The sequence below is a fragment of the Aspergillus oryzae genome, chromosome 2, assembly GCF_000184455.2.
Source record: "Aspergillus oryzae RIB40 DNA, chromosome 2".
Taxonomy (NCBI): Eukaryota; Fungi; Ascomycota; class Eurotiomycetes; order Eurotiales; family Aspergillaceae; genus Aspergillus; species Aspergillus oryzae.
In genome coordinates this window covers 2,698,945-2,720,689 of record NC_036436.1, presented here as the reverse complement: position 1 = coordinate 2,720,689, position 21,745 = coordinate 2,698,945, and the positions used below count along the sequence as shown (strand labels likewise).

The following is a 21,745-nucleotide window of genomic DNA, read 5'->3' as shown; positions in this document are numbered from 1 at the left end:
GTGCCTACAGCCAGGGTGGGTCGAATCTAGGGCATTGAATAGACCACGGACAGGGACAGAGCTTCACAGCACCTGATAAGCTCTTAACTTTTTGGCATTGGCAAGCCCCATTAATAGTAGGCCTAGGTTTACCCACCGGCCAGAACAAATAGAGCCTTGATGCTATGATTTCCATAGGTCACTTCCCAACAACATCTAGAGTCCTGTCTCGTCTTTCGATAAACGCTTCCACTCCAGTCCGCTAAGTATAGAAGAGAACAGATCTTCAGATAATGCCAGTATTGGCACTTATTCACTATTGGATGTAATACTTGAATATATACTATACAGAAATATAACGTAGGGGTATTGTGTGCTTATATGTCGGACAATGTACCATGTCAATCCCAAAAATAGTGCCGCATTATGCAGCGCCGAATCCCCGAGCGTTCTCCAAGGCTTTATTGAGCTTGTCTTCCAAGACACTCCTCGATGAATATTCTGGTAAAAGAAGCCGACCAAAACAGGTTAAACTGGTGGGAAGGCGCTAAAAGTAATTAGCATGGCAGCCGAGTAAAGTGTTTAGGGAAAATGGTACACCTACAGCATCACCCACTCCGTTCTTTTGGATAACAAACATAATGCTCGCAATCCCGTTAACCGGAACCCGGTCACTGGCAGTTACAAACTCCAACAGCTGCGCCTTTTTCTCCACAGAGAACCGTCGTGCAATACTCCAGAAATCCCGGATTGTGCGATGGCTTGGGCCGAAACCTCCTTCGTAACGTGCATGATGTTCCAGCTCATCCATATTAATCTCTTGGATTCCTTCCACCACAGTTTTCAGTGCCTCTGGCGTGAATATGGACAAGGCCGAGCGATCCAAACAGGTGTAGAAGCCCTGTGCAAAAGCCTCGAACTGGGGCCGAATCGACTTGTCGGTCAGCCAAAAGATGTAATCTCTAACGAATTGAGAGCGATTTCGATTTGTCACAAAAGATGCCTCCTCAGCTGGAGGCGTAGGCGACTGCATCACTACCGAACCATCCAGGGATTTCGCCATGTCCGCAAACGATTCTGTTGCCTCTGCACCCATCGAGGACGGCGGGCTTAGGTTCACGCAATCAGTGTAACGGCGAACCTCCGACCAAGTTGGGGAACCGAGGGACCGGTTTCCACCCCCTGATCGCGCCAAAGCTGAAGGAAGAGGCCATGGAGCATCTCTGTCGACTTTCTGCATGTCCACGGTCTCAATGGCACCAAAGGCTTCGAAGCTAAATTCATACGTGCGCATAAATACGTCTTCGACATCGCCATCCTCCCAAGTCAGGAGTTGTTCAAGACCCTTAGTAAGTTCTGGCCAGCCATCACGGATATGGTCGAGATGCTTCACCTTCAGCCCAAGAAGTTTGCGATAGAAAGCAGTTGGGAAATTGATGGGCAGAGTAAGGCCATTGTACACCGCAAGGGACATTAATAACCCGAGAAGCTCAAACTTGTATAGCGGTTCCAACGAACACGGTTGAAACCAGGAAACACGAGTGCGACTATCCGTCGCAAACATACCATACGACTGGTCCAGGGCTTCTGCCATGAGTACTCGGAAGAACTCCTGCTGGACACCGCCGTGATCAAGACCTTCTTCACCCTCATCCATTCCCATCTGGACTTTTAACGGCCGCATTAGCTCTCGCCTCTCACGCCGCCACAGCTGATTGAGGGCATCGGGGAGGAGATTGTCTCGTCGGACCACAAGAACCAAATACGCAGTCATCGAAGTCTTCAGTCGTGCGAGCATCCCAACATCATCCTGGATTTGTATGGCTCCAAAAGCTGTCTGCATTACGTGTCTGGTGGTAGTCATTGCAGCCTCGTAGAATCTTGACATGGCGGCATAATTCAAAGCGCGGAAGTAGATGACCAGAGCAGAGGGAGGAAATAGGAAGGGGTATGAAAGCAAGTGCAGGGTCTTATTATTCGGCGACCGACCTATCCACTCAACAGGCATCTCTAGGGGCTCCAACCTCTCCGAAAGGAACGGAGTGTGAAAGTCTTCCGGGACAAGGCCCAAGCGATTCCGTTCCTTGTACATTAGGGACAATATCTGCACGGCGCCCCCGGTCGCGCTACTTTTAGACATTTCAGGACTCCCGTCCCATTCTTTGAGTAATAAAGTACGAAGCCATTCCGCGATGACCGCAGCAGCACCCGGTGGCCTTACCTGATTTTGGTCGTCGACATCGGCGGTTACAAGGCGGTGGTTGTCGCTAAGGTTGTTGATGAGAAAATCTAGAACACTGTTCTTTGATTTACGCGAAGCGTGACTATAAGGGTGTCGGACTTTCGAAATCTCATAGAAGGCCATTCGCGCTGTGAGAGCGCGCACCAAGCGGTCAACTAATCGCAAGGCAAGGTCATGTTCTAGTGCGTCGGTTACGTCCACAACCGCTCGTGTATTGCGTAACGGAAGCTTTTGCATATCCGCGCTCGAAGCTACAGCCCCAGTAGCGCGCATCTGAAGAATTCCGCGCCAGGTGGTGGCATCTATCTCCGGAAGAGAACTAGCCAATGCAAAAAGGGCGACTGTTGCGACATCTGCTGCACATGAATCAGTAACGTGTTCGTTGCCTAGTGCATCAGATGCCCGGCGAATTATTATAGGCGCAGATACAGCTCCTGTCGTAGAATTGTAGGACGACCGGCGGGATTGTCTGGGGTGCGATAATTCTTTCGGCGGAACGAATAGCGATTCAAGCGCACTCCAAAGACTATGAAAGACGAGTTCCCTAGGACAAATCGTAAATAGCTTCCGCAATGATGGCTGAAGCTGCTGGAGGTTCAGCTTTAGATTAGAATTACTTTGCCCTATGTCGTTCGGGCCAGCCGTATTGTCTCGAAAAGATCGTAGAATTTGCCTTGTACTGCTCAATGCATAGAAAACGCTCTGTGAAACGAAAGTAAATGCTTCACGTTGGCGAGACGTTGCAAACCTCCACTCCGAATCGTCAAATGTACCCATGGACTCTATATAAGCCAGTTCGTCTTTCCATCGTTCAGCTTCATCGTCAGATAGAGCCACCAATTTTCCTAGTTCGTCGATGATCTCAGAAGTCAGGTGAGTAAGAGATTGTATAGTGGGCATATCCTCGCTTTGATGTATACCATTGTGCTTCAGGCTAGGGGCACTTGGAGATCGGGGCTCTGAGGCAGGCTGGTCATCGTCAGCAGAAAGGGGGTTGTGGTCGTCAGGAACGTGGACCCCGTTCAGGAGCTTCGCACCGTCCCAAGAAACACGTCTTTCTTTTTTCGGCTGCTCATGCAGGCAAGCACCGTCTCCAGTCCTGCCCCGATGTTTCTGTGGGCGATGTCTCAAAGCGGGTGGGGAAGGTATGTTGACGAGCCCATCTGCACTCGCATGCGTGTTGATCGACAGCTTCCTAGCGGGCTTTAGCTCTGGATAAACTTTCTCGTCGATACTTGATCGAGGACTTTGTCGTCGTTGATCTACATCAGCAAGCGATAGTCGTTTAATTTGCTGGTTCGGTAATTTCAACTCAACAGCAGCTGTTGTATTGGTGATGGTTCGTGACGAAGGCGTAAGTGGATTACCCCTAGTAGATGTATTGTGTCGAGACGTACGTTCCCTCTCTTGGCGATGCTTTTCTGTCCTAGAATGAGATTTGCCGTGTACGGTGCTCGGCTTTGGAGATCGAGAGCTAGATCGAGAGTATGAATGGTCGGAGTCTGCGCTAAATGTACTCGGGGAACGCCTCAAGGGCAACCATTCAATCATTCTCAAGGACAAGGTATCAAACAAATTCTGGGTGAAGGACTTCGGATCCTTTAATGGTTGGGTTGATTGGTCTTCGTTGGCCGGTATACATTCAGCCTCTGCTTGCAACGCAAATCCTGGGGAGGAAGTCCGTCCCGCATTATCCCAGAAATCGCCCTGCCCATCTGAGGTTTGAGCCACCGAATATCCATCCGTGGCACCTTGGCCCACTACCGATGATCCACTACATTCCTTCCTCGAATCGTTTGTAGAAGCACGGCTTCGGCGTTTGGATCGACGGTGATGGTCTTGCGATGATAAATCCGATGGAACCCGAGGGGTGTTGCGACAAAGGCCACTCTCTGCGTTATCCACACTAGCCAGGTAGCATGCCAGTGTCCGGGCACTCAACTCGGTATATCGACGGAACGGCTCCTCAGTCACCCTCCTTCGATAGCTTGCGCAGGTGGGGATGGAACAGCTTGGGTCCTGACATCCATAGAGGAGCTGGTTTTTGTACCTTGGGAGCCAGACGTCAGCCGCCCATCCAAGTCAAACATTCCCCGCGGATACTAACCTGCGAACCAGAAGATTAAAATGTCGTCGTCGCTCATCCCTGTACCAGAGCAAGACCTGTGCGGGGTCCGATACATCGACGGTATTCTGCGTGATAACTTCCGGCGCGTTTGGCGGGACCTTCGACCGATGAAACTGGGGTTTATCGGTGCCACAATGCGAAACCTCATACGAGCTCACGGAAGCTCCGCGGAGCCTAGTCATCTTCGCGGACTGGGGAGCATGCCTGAACCCCCGGTCAGGAAAGTTTATCGGGAGATTCGCGTCTCCACCTAGATTTATCGTTTATCGAAATCCAGAGGGTTCGATGGTGGTGGCCTTCCCTTCACGCTGATATCATACGGACTGACACACCAGCCTCAGGCGCCAAGCATGAGGCCGGCTGACTAACATTAAATGGAAGAAGTATGATCCGATCGTTGATGCACTAGGCTTGATATAGATAGGGCCTTCCCAGACAGGATTAGTGGAGGGGCACGTGCAATCAACGTCATGTTCTCTAAAAGCGGCATGGGCAATGGTTTTCAATGTGTGGTCCGGGTTATCGGCGACATCGATTACTAGCCCGATCTTTTCTGTCGAGGGGCAATATTGCGCCCGCTTCACTTTCTCGCTAGATACTTCCTACCGGCTTTTATTTCTAATCAGGCCCAAAACTTTCTGTGACGACTACGCCTGGTTTTGCTTTTTCATTGCTCTTGCAAAAACGAATACCCCCGCGCAATATATATTCCCACAACCGATCGCCTTTTCATCAAATTTATTTCTGTGATACCCACCTTTTTTTTTTTTGTTCCATATCAGGAACTGTCAGAAATCATGGCCTCCATCGATCCAAATGTACCAACAACTACGTTGCCATATACCTGCAACACCTGTCTCGTTGCTTTTCGCGGTAGCGATGCTCAGCGGGATCATATGCGCAAGGACTGGCAGTAAGTTTGTTGGAAAATATACGACTCAGAATGCATTACTAATGTTCGGTCGACTCAAGTCTCTATAACATGAAGCGCCGCATCGCGTCTCTGCCCCCAGTGTCCCAGGAGGTTTTTAACGACAAGGTCCTTGCTGCCAAAGCCACAACTAGTGCTGCCGCCGCCAAAGCTTCCTTTGAGAAGACATGTGTCGCCTGCCAGAAGACATTCTTCAGCGAGAACTCGTATCAGAACCACGTGAAGAGTTCCAAGCACAAGGCCCGTGAGGCACAGATGCTTAGAGACAGCGCCGATGATGCATCGTCTGTCATGAGTTCTACTTTCTCTCTGGGCGAGCCAGTCAACAAGCCTCGTGAGCGGTCGGAGGTGTCGAAAGTTACGGAGAGTCTCAAGAACGCTACCATCGAAGAGGATGACGAAGATGAGGAAATGGAAGAGCAGGGCTTCTCGGCCTCCCGTTGTCTTTTCTGTAATGAGAAATCTTCAGATCTTCAACAAAACACCGAGCACATGTTCAAGACCCACGGCATGTTCATACCAGAGAAGGACTATCTTGTTGATTTGGAGGGACTTGTCCACTATCTTTATCGGAAGATCAATGAGAACAGTGAATGTTTATACTGCCATGCCGTCCGAAACAACCCCGAGGGTGCTCGTACCCACATGCGCGACAAGGGTCACTGCATGATCGCATTCGAAAAGCAAGATGAGCAAGTTGAAATCGGACAGTTCTATGACTTCCGCAGCACTTACTCAGATGGTGAGGGTGAGGATGAGGAGGACTCGATCATGGAGGATGGTGGTGTCAAGGTGGATGGCGAGGATGATGAGGGATGGGAAACCGAAACTTCTGCATCTTCTATGGATGACGATGAGGATGAGCTCGACGACACGAAGGGACAGGTCTATGCGACAGAGTTTGAGCTGCATTTGCCCTCAGGCCGCACTGCAGGTCACCGATCGCTCGCCAAATACTACCGCCAGAACTTGCGTAACTACCCTACAGCGGAAGAACGGGCAGCTCGTCAGCTGGCTATTGAAAATGGCGAGATTGAGGAGGAGGAACCGAAACCCAGGGGTCGCGACCTCAATCGGGCCGTTGTTAGCCGTGGCAATGGCGGTATGGGTATGATCGGTGCTACTGACAGCCAGAAGCAATTTGCTGCTGAGCTTGAACGCAAAGACCGGACTCGTGCCCAGCGACAAGAGAAGCGGTACACAGCTCGGGTCAACCGGGCTGCCAATAACCAGAAGCACTTCAGGGTATGTTTCATCCCTTTACTGATAATAAAACAAGCTAACACCCCCTCTAGGATCCCCTCCTGCAGTAGATTCCTGTATCTGATTTGTTTGCGTGCATGTTGGCATTGTTTGGCAAAATCATGGAGTTACGGCTGAATGACCTGTAGATACTCATGGCAAGATAAAAAGTGATTATTAAGAAGATGAAGGATATTACTTCGCATTCCTGCTATCTTTACTATTTTAGACAGTGCTGCATCTTATGACGGATATACCGAAGGTCTACCAGACTGAAGGTGAATCAAGTCCTACATCTAACCCCCCGACCAAACCCTAAGTCACCACATCTCACAGAACCGATAGCAAACTTACAATCAAGCACCATAACAACAAACCAGGACCACAAATAATAATATATGAACATCATATCACTTTAAAAAAGAAGGTTCCTCCCAAAAGAAGCCAAACCCCTCCCCAACCTTCGTTCTTCCAACCCCTCCCATCAAAACCCAATGCTACCTCCCCAACTACACCCATCCATACCCAATCAAGATGGATCCATACTGCTCCCACTGCGACCGCACCTTCTCCTCCAAAGACGCCCTAAAACTCCACGCCTCTATCAACTTCAATCACGCCCACTGGTGCACACGCTGCTCGCGCGCCTTCCCCTCCCAAACAGCCAAAGCAGCACACATAGACCGTTCTACCGCCCACAATATATGCCAAAGATGCATAGACCAGGACTTCAAAACGGAAAAAGAACTACAAACTCATTTACGAAATGATCACCACGAGTGCCAAACATGTAAACACACGTTCGCAGACACAGAGGCCCTCGATCTACATGTGCGCAACGTACATCTATCCTGTGATATTTGTGGTCAGGCCTTTGGGGACGGTAATAGTTTGGAGATGGTACGTTCCCTCGTTTTTCTCCTTCTCTCCATCTATGTTTCTACCCTTCCGTTTTATTTGGATTGTTGTGTTCTATAGGCTTTTCTTGTTTATGTTGGCTTGTTGAGGGTTTGGCTGTGGCGTCGAAGATATATAGCTAATAATGACGACAGCATAAATATAGCCACCAGGAGCGGGCTTTGCAGTGTTTCGGGTGCTCTATAACGTTCGGGAGTTACTCTAGCATGATTGCTCACCTGGAATCTGGGTCTTGCGCTTGCGGCATTACTGGGGATATGATCAAAGCCATCGCATTGGAACTCTCCACCAGACAGGGTCACAAAATGCTCGGCCAGGCATCTGAAAAGTATATTTGTCCGACTTGTGCCAAAAAGTCTGGTTCTCTTTCTGCACTGTGTCAGCATGCGGAGCGAGCTCCTGGGTGTCGGCATTTAATCAGCGGGACAGGGGCCTTGGCTCAGCTGATGGAATTTTTAGAAAATTCTATGTGACTGTATGTGGTGTGATAAATTGGGCTGCGTTTTTCAGCCGTTACATTTCCCTTGTATTTCGGTGATCGCAGGTGGGAGATAGTGTTAGTTATAGTGGTCATATTGAATACTACAGTCAATCTTTTGAAGTTTATACACATGATATAAGGATAGGTGAATTGCAAGCTGTGGCAACACAGACGGTTCTGTACGACAGGGACGACGGGTAAAATAATACACCGCGAAGGAAATTAATATTTCTCCAGCAAGCATACAGTAACAGTAACAGGCAGTTCAATATACACTGCGCGACGCTTCTTTTCAAAACAAAAGGTCAGTTTGAACATCTCTGCCCAGCAGAGGAGGCACGAAAGCGCTGTCATTGTGGCAGTAGTGGCGATTCCTCGTCCACATGATTGTCCGCGTGCTTCGATGCTTGCCCACGCTTGCGCCGACGACGACGTTTTTTAGTCCCATCGCCTTGAGTGCCGTCGGACCTTTTACCATTCAAATCGACAACCTCCCCATCCTGTCGAACTGGAAATTTGCTTTTAGGTGATGTACGTCCCTCATGATCAGAAGAACTGGTGCTGGTTGTGTGGAGAACTACTTTGCGGATTCCGTTGACATCAACCACATGCTCCGTGATACTGCCACTGCGAGCAGGACCTTGATGCTGGTAACTGGTTGGCTTGAATTTCTGCGAATTCGAGCTTTCGGAATTCACACTGATTGCGGCACTACCAGGTGGACGAGGTGGTTCGTCTTGTTCTTCGTGAACTGCTTCCGGGATTGAGACATCCTTCCCCACTGTTTGGGTTCCAGCATCGGCGGGCTTAGGCCCACTCATGGTACCGTAACCTACGCGAACAGCGTATGCGCCATCTCTTGCATCCAACCCCGGCTGGACTAGTCCCTCGCCGATCCCACCGGGTAAGGCGGTCGAGTTAGGATGCAAGGCCTGGGAGCCAGACATACTATGGCCAGAGTCCATATCGGTTTGCGCAGAACGAGTAGGCGAGACGCTAGCCCGCTTGATCTTCACATTCTGGTACCGGGTTTGACGAGGTCGGCTGGCCAAATTAGAAGGCCCGAGATGCTTCAAGTGCTCCCGAATTTCGTCAGTGGTTCCTCGTTTGGTTACTAGGCCATCTGTTGAATCTGAATTTCTGTCCGACTGTGGCATCCGAAGCTGGAAACGCGGAAGTGGCGGTTCTACTGAGCTTCGACGGCGAACGTTCGCAGGGGGTTTGGAGACTTGGGGTTCGCCATCTACATCCACCAAAGTGCCCGTCTTCTGAGGGGGTAAAGAAGGAGGTTCTTCCACAATCTTGCCCTTAGGAACCCGGGATTTTATGGGTGCAGGCGTCATGCGCCTTATCGCCTTGTGAACATCAATAAAGACATCCGATTCGTCAACGATTTCCCTGTCAACGTAGTCAGTTCAGAATCCCCCTTCAAAAAATTATGCCAGGAAGATCAGTAACGTACTCGCCAATGAGCTCCTCGATCACATCTTCCAGAGTAACAACACCCAAGGCACCACGGTCTTCACCGGGATACTCGGACACCAGTACCATGTGGGACTTTCCTTCTTGGAAAAAGTTGACGATATCCAAGCAGCTTGTTTCAGGGCGAGTCTCGGGAAGAGTTGCCAGTGCAAATTCCCGTACTCGCCTGCAGTCCTCGGGGTCGTATGTGATTAACATCTTAACTAGAAGCATGCCCACGAAATTTGTCGGGTTATCTGGTGCGTGAATCGGGATGCGGGAATATCCTTGGGAGAGTATCAAATCCATCGTGTCTTCATCCAGAACAGTATCTGCGGACATGGTGAAAACGTCGTCCATTGGAGTCATAATGCTACCGACTGGCTTATCTTTCAAATCCAGAACGGCACTAATAATTGTAACCTCATCGGAGTTGAGCTGTTCGCCCGCTTCACCCAAGGTTTTATGCAGCGTCACTAGTGTTTTTAATCCAGCCTTTTTGTAGATCGTTCCATGATCCTCGCCCAGCAACCTATCAAGAAGTTTCGCTATGGGCCATGCGACCGGAGCCATAATGTACATGAGGGCCAGGACGCAAGGAGCCATCCAAGCACCGATCGGGAGACCGTAGCGAACACATATCGACTGGGGGACAACTTCGCCGAAGATGACTGGATATCATGAATGATCAGCTCGATAAGCCAAGGCCAAGAGGGATTTTCGTACCAATCAAGACTGTACTGCCAAGAACAGCCGGCCAACCTCCTCCTAACGACCGGTCTAGGACAATGGGAAGGGTTTCATTTGTGATGACATTACTGAGCAGAAGAGTCACCAGTACCCAATGCTTTCCTCGCTTCAACAGTTTGAGCACACTTTCTGCATTCTTTCGTTCAGAGCCTTCGCCAGAGGTTTTGATGACTTGTAGATAGACTTCATCCTAGAAATTGCACATTCTGAGTTAGTGGTTTACGCTAGGTTTTTTCCATTCCAGTAGTGTGACGTCGCGACTTACCTGGCCCATCAATGCAATGGTTAGACCAGCGAATGCACCGCCGCTCAAAACGAGGATGGCGGCAACCCCGAGATACAGCCATAAGTCCGGATCGTTAGGAGCCTTCGGACTCTCTTCGGAGTAAGCAATATAGGTCGCGGGAGCGGCAGAGACAAGGGGAAGGCCGCCCAAAGCAAGCATCAACAATTTTGCAAAGCCGACAATCACCGGCCGGATGGCCAGGAGGCGAACGGCGGAAGGTGTAGCCATCACCTGTGGGTGAAGTATGAGGGGCAAAAGGAAGAGAAAGAAAAGAAGCGAAGGAGGACTACTGGAGGGACATATTTCGACGGCGCAGTTCGGGCAATTGGACCATGCGTTGAAGAGACTAGGCCGACTCACGATCGGGACGGTTCCGACCACCGATTGGAGACTGACGTCGAGTGGGGAACTCTGAGTGGATAAAAGCTAGGTAACTACGTATCAACTGAAGGGCTAGTGGATGAAGAATCGGTAGGGCAATTGAATGGAGATGATGATGCAGAGTGAAGACGAACAAGATGGATGATCCCTTCCCACTCAATCTATCGAGACTTGTTCTTCAGCCACAATATTTTGCTGATCGAGGAAACTGCAAAGGGATGGACATTTTTCCGAGTGACGAAAGTAAGCTAATCCTCTTTGGGATGGCAACAAGTGGTCCGAAAAAGGCAATTGCCTACAGTCGCGGACCAGACCGTTGATTGGTCTGTGTGGCAACGGCATGAGTCAGCGTCATTGGACCTCTTGACTCGCGGTGTTAGGTGTTAAGCATTGAAGATGCAAGCATTAAACTACGGAACCGACGTTGTAGACTGGATCCACGAGGTGCTCCTTTCGGTAAAGACTGGTTGAAACTCGGTGGGACCGGAAGCGCAGGCTAAAGGTGTCGTAACGGTATAACACTACTACCGGGTCGTTTAATCCAATCAGTTCTAACTTCTTGCTGCAATCCCCTCATAAGTTTCGCTATCACCACGTGACTCCAGTATTGGGTCAATCACTTGACTCATTGCACTGGTTGGCGATTTTGGTGTTGCGTTGGGCGATATTCTCAACTACGGTACACTACTACATACTACCACTGCATCTTAGGTACGATGCAGCAGCGGAAGATTCAGGCTCCGCAATCCTAGCAAACCTCAGCTCACGTCATGGCAAACGATTTACCATCAGTAGACGAAGGTGATCCTGTCTAATAGGGCTTCTCTAGTCATGCATTAGCAGATCGCTGATAACTTCACTAGCCAGGCTGCTAGATCATCCAGTGGATCACAATTATCTTATCATCGATCCGTCCTCGCTTTATGGCCTTGATGATATTGACCCACAGGCCACTGGACGCCTCACCACCTTAAACCCTGAACCTCATACATTGGACGAATTGGCAAGCAATCGTGTATTGAATCCTAACTCCAACAGACCTCTTGAATATAGCAACACCTTACCAGAAGGGCAAGCGACTTCTTGGCCTACTGCAAGCCTTCAAGACGTGCCGTGGCTTCAAAATAATGAGTGGTATACAGGCTATACTCCAAATGATTCACCATCTCACTGGTTAAATGAGACTTTTGCCCCGCAGGCGCCTTTACTTCCGCCAAGTGAGATAAACGATGGACACCTTGACAACAAAAACAGTTGGCTTCAGCAGTCGAGACTGCAGTCTACTTGTCCACTCGGCTCAAATGACAGTCGTGGTCTTCCAAGAAGGAGAAGCCGGTATTCTCTTCAAAGAACAGCAAAAGGGGCCACGCCCCAGTTTATTCCAAACCCTTTGTACGCTCCTGATCCAATGCAGCGATGGCAAGAATCGCCTCCTGAAGACGAGCCAGCATCCATGTCCGCAATTATGAACACATTGAAAAACCTCCCATCCGCAGGTACACAACTAGAAGGTTCCACGTTTGGAAGCCCAGTTCCTGTTGAAGGAAATGACCCATTCAGCGGTTTTCGTCGACCGGTATCAACGGTCAGCTCACATAGTAGCGCTCCAAGTGTCTCTTCACATCCATCTACCGCATCGGTCAAATCTAGCACCTCGAGAAGATCACACGATTCAACGACAACATCGAACAGGCGGTCTACTGGACGAGTTCTTAAAAGTAAAAGCGCTAAATCAGGTCGCAAATTTTGTTGCACCTTCTGTTGCGACCAGTTCAGAACAAAATATGACTGGGCTCGACATGAAAAGACACTCCATCTAAATCTTGAGAGTTGGACATGCACACCCCACGGTGCATCTGTGACCTCGCCTATCACAGGGCGGCGACACTGCGCATACTGTAATATGCTGGAACCAGGGACAGAACATTTCGACGAGCACAATTACCAAGCATGCTTGAGTGGTACCCGTACCTTTCGCCGCAAAGATCATTTAGTGCAACATCTGCGCCTCACACACAATCTCGAAGTCATACCTATAATTGATGACTGGAAAACACCGGCTCCGACAGTAACATCACGTTGTGGGTTCTGTGACAGGAGGCTGTCGTCCTGGGAGGAGCGCGTTGATCATATAGCTAGTCATTTTCGCAATGGATCAACTATGGATTGCTGGAAAGGTGAACATGACTTTCCACCAGAGATCACTAAGCAAGTGACCAATAGCCTGCCTCCTTATTATATCGGCCACGATTCTCGCTGCCTCGTACCGTTTTCGGTAACCAACGTCCATGCGAAAGATCAGCTGGACCAGATCACATCACGACTAGATTGGAATACTGCAATCGAAAGCAATACTCCCAATGCTCCGGTACAAGCTTTGTCCTCGGGTCGAGATTCTAATAATCCTCTGAATTCGTTATTAGAAGTACTGGCATCACACTTAGGTCGCTACACACGACAGAAATTAGCGCAAGGGATTATCCCTACAGATGAGATGCTCCAGCAAGAGTCAAGGAGACTAGTCTATGATTCTGAAGACCCATGGGACCAGACCATCTTCGACAATCCAGAGTGGCTTGCTGCGTTTCGCCGTGAACATATTGAGCGGCCAAACAATCCGGCCAACAACGAGCAAGCTTTGTCCTTATTCGATAGTCTCTCATTCACGCAATCTCTACACACAGACTACGTGTAAGCACTGGAATATATGTACAAAAGGCTCCAAGGTTTTAAATACATAAATATAGGCGACCATAGGATTTGGATCACTTCTTCCCGTCCGCTCAGCCGTACTTAAGCTAGTCATGTAAACTCAGCCAAAAATAAATGCGCCCTCTAGAGCTCGCTGCTCTATGGGTGAGCAAGGCTAGGCTACAAGATGAATGTATGCGACCTTAGGATATATTCACAGTGTGAGCAAGCAGCAATGATCAAGTAGGTGGGCCATTTAGTAGCAGGAGGAGTTAAGCTTAGGGATTACAACGCCTCCTAACTTTTAGGGGCTACTGTTGTAAAAGTGTTTAAAAGCGGTTAAGTAAATACGGTTGGAAGAGTCGGAACCGGGTTAGTCATTGCTCGGGTTAGTTATTTACATGTATCATAATTGGTAGATTATATAGTGAAACCTTATATATAGACTCAATTGGCTGAGAAATAGCGTGTTGCTGTTGGTAAAGCTTGGTAATATTTTACATTGTCCGTAAGCTCGATTTAGTCTACTGGCACCGGACTAAATCGAGCTTACGGACAAACAAAGATTTTCACTGGTAGAACGCGACGCGATTCTCCGCACTCACAGCGACATTGGACAGTCAACAACTATACTATTGTTCCATGCATTTTCCCCCTATACACACACACATACATCCAAAGGGGGAAAATGGCCCCATCTAATAATGAAAATGACCCTATTGACATTAAAAATGGTCTCAATCTCGTGCTAGACAAAGTTCGGTCCACAGGATCGTTTATGACGAGTGCGAATATTGATACCGCCGTCAATCCTGGCCTCTACATTCCAGATGTGGGGAACATAGGGCTTCCTATATCAACTGAGCATGCGAAGGCAATAATCCAGTCCTGCCATCCGAGCCCCTACGGAAAGGGCACTGAAACCCTGGTAGACGAATCAGTACGGAAAAGTTGGCAACTTGACGCAAGCCAGTTTGCTCTCCAGAACCCCAGATGGCAACTGCAGGTTGAATTGTTCGTGGACAAAGCTGTAACTGGTCTTGGCCTTACGGCAAATGGGCGGGAGGTCAAGGCCAAGCTATACAAATTACTTATCTACGAGGAGGGCGCATTCTTTCTACCCCACCGAGATTCTGAAAAGGCCGATGGCATGTTCGGCACACTCGCTGTGTGTTTCCCGTCAAAACACGAAGGGGGGGATGTGATCGTCTCTCATAGTCGGGATCAGCTCAAGTTTCAAACAGCGCCAACCTCCGAATTTGGGATTTCATGGGCTGCTTGGTATGCAGATGTCACTCACGAGGTGAAGCCTGTTACATCCGGATATAGGGTTGTCCTAATTTACAACTTAATACATCGCCCGTCAACCGCTCTGTTGGAATCTCGTGGCAGTAGCACCGAGAACATTACTCGTCTGCTTGATCCTTGGGCCCGTGCCGCTGGAGTAGACCCCATACCATATTTAGATGGTTGGAATAATCGCATCCATGACACTTGCCCGCCAGCCCTTATTTATGTGCTTGGACACCAGTATACCAATGCGGCGCTTAACTTTTCTCGACTGAAAGGGGTTGACCAGTGTCGTTTTGCAGAACTCCGGGGTGCATGCCAAAGGGCCGGTTTCGATATCTTCCTAGCCAACATTGAGAAAAAGGAAATGGGTGCAGTTGAGGATGATGGGTCCTTCTACGGCGGCTCCTATGGTCGGGGAGGTAATGGCACTCATCGTATTGACTATCTAATTGAATCTAGCCTTACGTTGTCGCATGTGGTTGACTCAGGAGGCATTGCTGTCGGAAGGGATATACCGTTCCCTAAGGACATGCTAATCCAAACGAGTGTTTTCGATCGCGATCCCGATAAGGAAGACTTTCAAGGCTTCACGGGCAATGAGGGTGCTTCGGCAACCCACTTTTACCACGAGACGGTAAGTTTCTATGTTGTTCATAGTGACCCATACGCACTCTGCTAGCATCCTGTATATTCTGGCTTCTGATGGCAGATCCCTAGGGCGTCTTAATCTTCCCAAGAAGGTTTCACTTCTTGTTCACCTTTCAGCGGTTCAAGCATGGCTACGGCAATGCTAAAAGTGTCCTAGAAGATTATCACCGTGACTTGTCAGAACGACCAAATGACATGCTGGCCAGGCAAAAGCTCTTACAGGTCTGTAGGATGATTACTCCAGGGTGTTGCCGCTACAGACGGCGTGTCAGCCCACAAGAAGTGCAACACAAGATCCTGCAGATTGCTCTTGAACTTTCTGATGTAGAATTATTCTGCCGGGCTATGGAGTGGCTTGAGAAGTCTTTTCCCTCTCGAACCGCTCAATTTTCTCAAATAGCCAAGATTGTCCCACAAATAAGCCGTGACGCTATTCACTCCTCGTAAGTTGAAGACATACTATTGTATAGCGTTCAAAACACTGACCTACACCTGCAGCCTAAGCAAAATGAGTGGAAGGTCTAACGACAAGCAATCTCTTTCTCGATACAAAGAAATGTTTTCTGACTTAGTTAATGAGCATTATGAAATGAAATTCGATAAATTACTCCCTACTCATAATGGAGGCTCAGAATCAGAGGGGCATGATCTGGCAAAAGTGATAAGCGATTACCCCGAAAAGGGGGTGCTCTCAAGGTAAAGACGTTCCTATTTGGAGCAAGAATTTACAGTGCTGACTGCATCAGTATCATGCCCTCCTTGGAAACCAAGCTGGACAACACGGCTTTTCTTGTGGCATTCATTACATCAGCTCATGACTACTCACTTTCTGGGAAATTTGACAAGGAAGAGGCAGATGCAGTGCTTAAAGCGCTTTTCTCAAAGGTTGTGGCATCTTTCAATATTGAAAGTGTGACAAGCTCACACCATACGCGAGGTCTATACGGAGGGACTTCCGGCTACGATGGGCCCAGCAATAATTTGCGGATTTCCCCGAGCCTGGTAGTTAAGTTGATTCAGTTTGCTGATGCCACGGGCAACGACAGCACGAAATTAATCAACACCCTTACTGAATACACCTTAGATGTCAAGGAAGGGACAGAGGAAAGTACTTTCCATGACTTCCTGTTCCCAGTTGCGAACGGCATCTGCGCACACATAGATACAACAGAGCGTTCCTCTACCGGAAGTGAACGGCGATTTATGAAACATATGCTGGCCAAATATGTGCGTGACTACGTCAAAAAGGCCCCTCCATCACCACCGCCCGACTGGAAAAAGAAGACGACCATCCGGTGTATCTGCCTCAACTGTGCCTCTCTACGCGATTTCATCGATGACCCGTCCAGCACAACGAAGGATTTCGCGCTGGGTGAAAAACGCAGGAACCATCTGGATCAGCAAATTGATAAGACTTTCTTCACTACAACTATCGTTAGAGCCAACCCGCACAAACTGCGAGTTGAAAAAACACAAGCTCTGCTTGTTTCCGACTTCAAAGCCTGGGTCGCACGAGTACAGATCGCGAACTCTGTGCTGGACCAATTGTCTCAAAAGGGCTACCTGGAGGACATGCTTGGAAATCAATATCACTCTATCCTTTCTCACCAGAATCTCGTACTTCCCGATGACCTACCTGCACTTCCCGCACCTCCTGGTCTTAGGAATATGGTTCAACGCACCGTGCCAGCTAAGCGTCCTTTCGGACAATGAGAAGTCCTTTTTTTCTACCAACACATATATTTCATTTCGAATTAGTATATAGTTGAAAGAAAGAATGGTTACTTTCGCTTCGAGATAGTGGGTTTTCCCAATCTCAAGCATTTCATATAGTGCAGTCTAGTTCTACCACAGGATAACTATGGAACGCATGGAAGTGCTCTTGCTGATTCCAGCAGCTAGTGTGGAGACCGGGTGTGGTCAAATGAGTGTACGAATTACATAAGTTCAAGAGAGAATAAAAGTGGTGTCTTTATAACAGAACTTCAACTAGTGCAAAGCTACCCAACACCACCTCCTTCGGAGACAGGTCATGAAGAATGATACCATCAATATGGCCCAGCAGACGAGATATCCCATAAATCAACCATCCAACAAAATTATACTGATGAGAAATCTTCTCATAACATTAAAAGTGTAAGGGTCGGTAATGTCTAATCTCTCGATCCAGGCTAGAATATTATTGAGCTTATGAACCTCGTATACAGACAAGGTTGGGTGACAATCGTGATGGAATCAGCCCGAAGCCAACATCCTACGACTTTAGGCAAGTATACCAATACATCTCCTTAATCAAATCATTTTCATCTCTGCAGATCTAACTTAGGGAACGTACAAACGATATATTAATCACTATTACACTCCATACGCATCAGATCGTTGGCGGAGAATACGGGCATCAGTTATATCCTGGTAGCACTTGTCCTTGCGCTGTTGACCCTCCTGGCAATGAAGAAATTGCAAGATCGAAAGAATTATGTCTGGGATCATCTGGTCTCCGTGACGATGCGATATGAAGCGGTACTTTGAGCTTAATCGCCGTCGGCATAGACACATAGGTAGTATGGTAAAGAAGCTCAATCTCGAGCGTATATGTCCGGGAGATAAAGCACGAGTGGAACGTTGGTACAAGAGTCCTGTTTCGTGGGAGTGTGATAGGGACAATCAGACAGGCCGTATAATGAATAGCGGAATTTCTTATTATAGGCTTCTGGGGACACAGTACGGGAGCATGATCATTAAAATCTCTGCTGGCGTCCAGCTCCTGTTTTTTCCATTCCACAGACGCAACACAGAGTGATGACACTGGTATAGTCCTCTCGAAGGGCCCAGGGTGGATGCAGGGACGTGGCATAGTGGAATAAGAGGGTATATTAGTCCATGGACAGGAGGCATAAAAGGTTGACGCTTTGAGCTTGGTCCGCAAGCACTTTAGGACCGGTGGTGGCTCATCTCCGACTGGATCGAAACGAATATGCGCCGTTACAGCCGACCTTACAAGCTCAGATGCCCTGCACCCTAGTGTAACAAGTATAGGTCCCGGTTGCGAAGCAACCATTTGAAGCCTCCCCATACTATTCCTCAGCATACCACGTCGGAATTCTATCTCCTTCCGCCAACAATAATCTTTCTCGTCAACACAGACGACTAAGGGCAGTCCATCGTCGTGGACAGGCACTAAATGCACTTTCTTAACTCGGGCTGCCAATGGCCCCACTTCTGAGTGTCTCTGGATTGTGACTTTGACGAAGTAGTCGATTCGACACATTTTCGGGCTTAGTTCATCGCTCGGGGATTTGTTACTGCTGGTGATTCTAGAATCCTCCAGTGTTGGAGGGAGTCGAGTATGTCTTTTATGGACATAATCATGATCCACCGGATGTTCGCAACTTTGGGGGGGTAAGCGATCTGGGATAGTAAACGTGAAGGGGATGGTGACCGGCTGGCCTTTCCTGAGCACGCGTTCGTTGGGCTGTAGGCTTGTGTCCAGAGGATGCTGCATCCTAAGGAAGGTGTCCCAGACGGCAAGATAGCGGCCTCTAGGCACGGAGGCTGGTCTCTCAGTATATACACGGGTAGTTCCTTATTTCCCTTATTAGCCATGCCTTTGATCGCTAAAAATGGTGGGCGAGTAGCACCTTCGAATGTAATTTTGATGTGATCGTATTTAGTGTCATGGTCTGCAATGATCGTTGCGGTACCTTCTATCTTATCTGAAGTTGTATACGAACTGACAGGGCCCTCCTTCTGGCCTCTGAGGTCGATGCATATTCTAGGTCGTCGCGTGAACCATAATTCAGAGATAACATTGCACTTCATGTCCGGAAGTCGGAAATCGACAGACGTAATTTGGATTTGCAGCTGGACCGGTATAGGACGAGAAAAGGTCGAGTTGATTATGAGATAAGCGATAGCATTCAGCTTATAGCGATGGACAGATGTTGTTTTGGCAGGTAAATAACTGTATTCTTTGCCAAAATCTCAATGTCAAGTGGAAACCATGCACATATATGTAACGCAAAGCACATACTATATATCATAAACCGTACTACTTGAACCTGCAGGTTAATTCCGCTCCCTACAAAAAGCTCTATACCTAGACTAGCAGCCAAGCAAGAATATCACACGATTTTAAAACCTCCAGTACTATAATATTGACCAACTTGTTGCAATAGTTTGAACACAACACCTACTCGGCCTAAGTAAGTGTGGATGGTTCACGAACGACCCACTTAGCGGCGCAAGGCGTGGGCGCAGGGCGCGGTCACTCTAAATTTTATCTTCTCTGATTCGCGGGAGTTTTGGTCCCAGAAGGACTCTGTATTACGGAGTAGACCCGGATCCACAGCCTGCATGTGAGTAATGACTCCTAACAGTATGACTCTTTTGCAAGTAGCTAATGTATATATAAAAAAGAAATATACCTTCGAGTGCAACATCTACAAAATAACCCAACCTAAAACCATCCCTACAATGGCATCAACCAACCCCCTACAATCTCCAGCCCTAACCGGACTAAACGCCTTCACTCGCCCTCTAACCGACGCAGATCTCAAATCCTGCGTCAACGTTGAAAGTTCATTCGTGGAGCACGAGAGATGTTCAGAAGAAAAGGTACCTAACCCCCTAACCCCAATCAACATCAATATCGCATACTTAATCATATATATTTCTCATACCGGCTCAACCAAACCCCCGAACTCTGCCTCGGTCTCTTTATCAAAACAAATGACACGGAACAACTCATCGCGCATGTCATTGCTATTCGATCCCTCTCGACAACGATAGAGGAAGGCTCTATAGAAATGCCCAGTGGCTGGCAATCTCGCTCTCCCAACGACCCTGTGATAATAGATGGAGAGGTCATCGGCAATGATCCGCGCGGTACTAATATCGCGGTTCATTCTGTTGCAGTCCTGCCTGAGTATCAAGGGACGGGGGTGGGGAAGTGTCTTGTTAAGGCGTATGTGGAGTATATCAGGAATGCGGGCATAGAGGCAGATCAAATCATGCTGATATGTCATGATTATCTGATTCGGTTTTATGAAAGTGCGGGATTTGTGAATCGGGGGCCGAGTCCGTCTCGGTTTGCGGGTGGGGGGTGGTATGATATGGTGAGTTTTATTATTGAATAGGTCTTGAGGGATTGATGTGCTGACTGGTTTGTAGGTGTTGGAGGTTTGAAATATGCATGGTTGTTAGGGTTTGGTCGTGGTGATAGTACTGTTGTATATAATTTCTCTGTCACGGTATACATTATCGGTAGATAGCTCGGGGATGTATTCTTGCTAAGAGCTATTCTTACATCCATCGTTTGATCTACACGATTATCGCTCAACCTTGATTGAAAAGGGAAGATGCACGGATATGGATGTATTATTATCTTAATCATTGTTACCGCACTGAGAAATAGTATACATATGCGACAGATATCATTCCAAAATACGTAGACTATGTAGTTCTCTGCTGTTGTTCTCATTCTCATACTGGAGTCTAATGGCCTGGTCAAATCTTCTTTCTCTTCCTCTTCTTACTCTAGTCATGTGGTTAGGGCGGATATCCAAGGTTCATCACCAATATTCACTAAGAGTCGAAGTCCGCATAGGGCACCGGAACGCCACAACATATAAACTACGACGGGGTTTCTGTAGTCGATACCAAAAGAGGGACTTCTACATGTACATTGTAGTTTGGATATCTCCCCCAATGTGACGGGGATCTAGCATATATAATGCAATTCTCATTATTAATAAAGGTCATTGTCTCGGGTCTTTGTTCCAATGGAGGCCAACTCCTATAATTGTCATGTAGGCAGTGATTCTCTTGACCTTGAAATAATCATCAGTATCTCTGCATCTTGTTAAGCTCGACGAACATTGTCTGTATATTTGACAAGTTCCCCACACCAGTCCTGTAAAGCAGGTCTGTGTCTATTATATTCACTGCGCGTAAGCATCCAGCTGGCTAAACCACCTCCTTGCTTGTCCAATCAACCTGGGGCTAATGGCATCCATTGTCTGGTTCCAGGAAGCTGTATGCCTTGATTTACCACCTGGACATTGGTTCACTGTTCTATGTGGAGTTGTTGTTTAGCAGACGCGTTGTGTCGCTCCTTCCTTCCTTTCTGTACCCTCCCATCCTTAGTCTCCTCTCTTCCCCTCTCACGATCATCATCTCTTTCAAGCCGATCGCCAGCGCTCGAGAGGCCAAAGCTTTGTTGAACGTGAAGCATTTTGCAGACAGTGAATATTATACATCCTCATATTATCTTTGGCTGTTTATAGCCACACCTGGTCGAATCAGATCTCCTCAGA

The 21,745-nt window shown here is 48.2% G+C and overlaps 6 protein-coding genes across 6 annotated transcripts; 4 read left to right on the top strand and 2 right to left on the bottom strand.

Moving 5' to 3' along the window:
- Positions 1-403: 403 nt before the first annotated feature.
- AO090003000237 (HECT domain protein) lies at positions 404-4,531 on the bottom strand (the record flags this gene model as incomplete). The annotated part of the gene is made up of 3 exons (XM_001819395.3): positions 404-526; positions 584-4,271; positions 4,329-4,531. The coding sequence occupies 3 exons, from the start codon at positions 4,529-4,531 to the stop codon at positions 404-406; spliced, it is 4,014 nt and encodes a 1,337-aa protein (XP_001819447.1).
- An 800-nt stretch (positions 4,532-5,331) lies between these two features.
- Positions 5,332-6,593, top strand: AO090003000236 (putative C2H2 finger domain protein; the record flags this gene model as incomplete). Its single annotated transcript, XM_001819394.3, has 2 exons — positions 5,332-6,525; positions 6,576-6,593. 2 exons carry the CDS (start codon positions 5,332-5,334, stop codon positions 6,591-6,593), a joined length of 1,212 nt encoding a protein of 403 aa, XP_001819446.3.
- A 1,678-nt stretch (positions 6,594-8,271) lies between these two features.
- Positions 8,272-10,646, bottom strand: AO090003000235 (putative DUF21 and CBS domain protein (Mam3); the record flags this gene model as incomplete). The annotated part of the gene is made up of 4 exons (XM_001819393.3): positions 8,272-9,319; positions 9,384-10,053; positions 10,109-10,322; positions 10,398-10,646. 4 exons carry the CDS (start codon positions 10,644-10,646, stop codon positions 8,272-8,274), a joined length of 2,181 nt encoding a protein of 726 aa, XP_001819445.1.
- Positions 10,647-14,178: 3,532 nt separating this feature from the next.
- AO090003000232 (2OG-Fe(II) oxygenase) lies at positions 14,179-15,462 on the top strand (the record flags this gene model as incomplete). Its single annotated transcript, XM_023234793.1, has 1 exon — positions 14,179-15,462. The coding sequence occupies one exon, from the start codon at positions 14,179-14,181 to the stop codon at positions 15,460-15,462; it is 1,284 nt and encodes a 427-aa protein (XP_023089880.1).
- A 477-nt stretch (positions 15,463-15,939) lies between these two features.
- On the top strand, positions 15,940-17,144 carry AO090003000231 (uncharacterized protein; the record flags this gene model as incomplete). The annotated part of the gene is made up of 2 exons (XM_001819392.3): positions 15,940-16,127; positions 16,178-17,144. 2 exons carry the CDS (start codon positions 15,940-15,942, stop codon positions 17,142-17,144), a joined length of 1,155 nt encoding a protein of 384 aa, XP_001819444.3.
- A 3,092-nt stretch (positions 17,145-20,236) lies between these two features.
- On the top strand, positions 20,237-20,615 carry AO090003000230 (uncharacterized protein; the record flags this gene model as incomplete). The annotated part of the gene is made up of 2 exons (XM_001819390.3): positions 20,237-20,545; positions 20,601-20,615. 2 exons carry the CDS (start codon positions 20,237-20,239, stop codon positions 20,613-20,615), a joined length of 324 nt encoding a protein of 107 aa, XP_001819442.3.
- Positions 20,616-21,745: the final 1,130 nt, after the last annotated feature.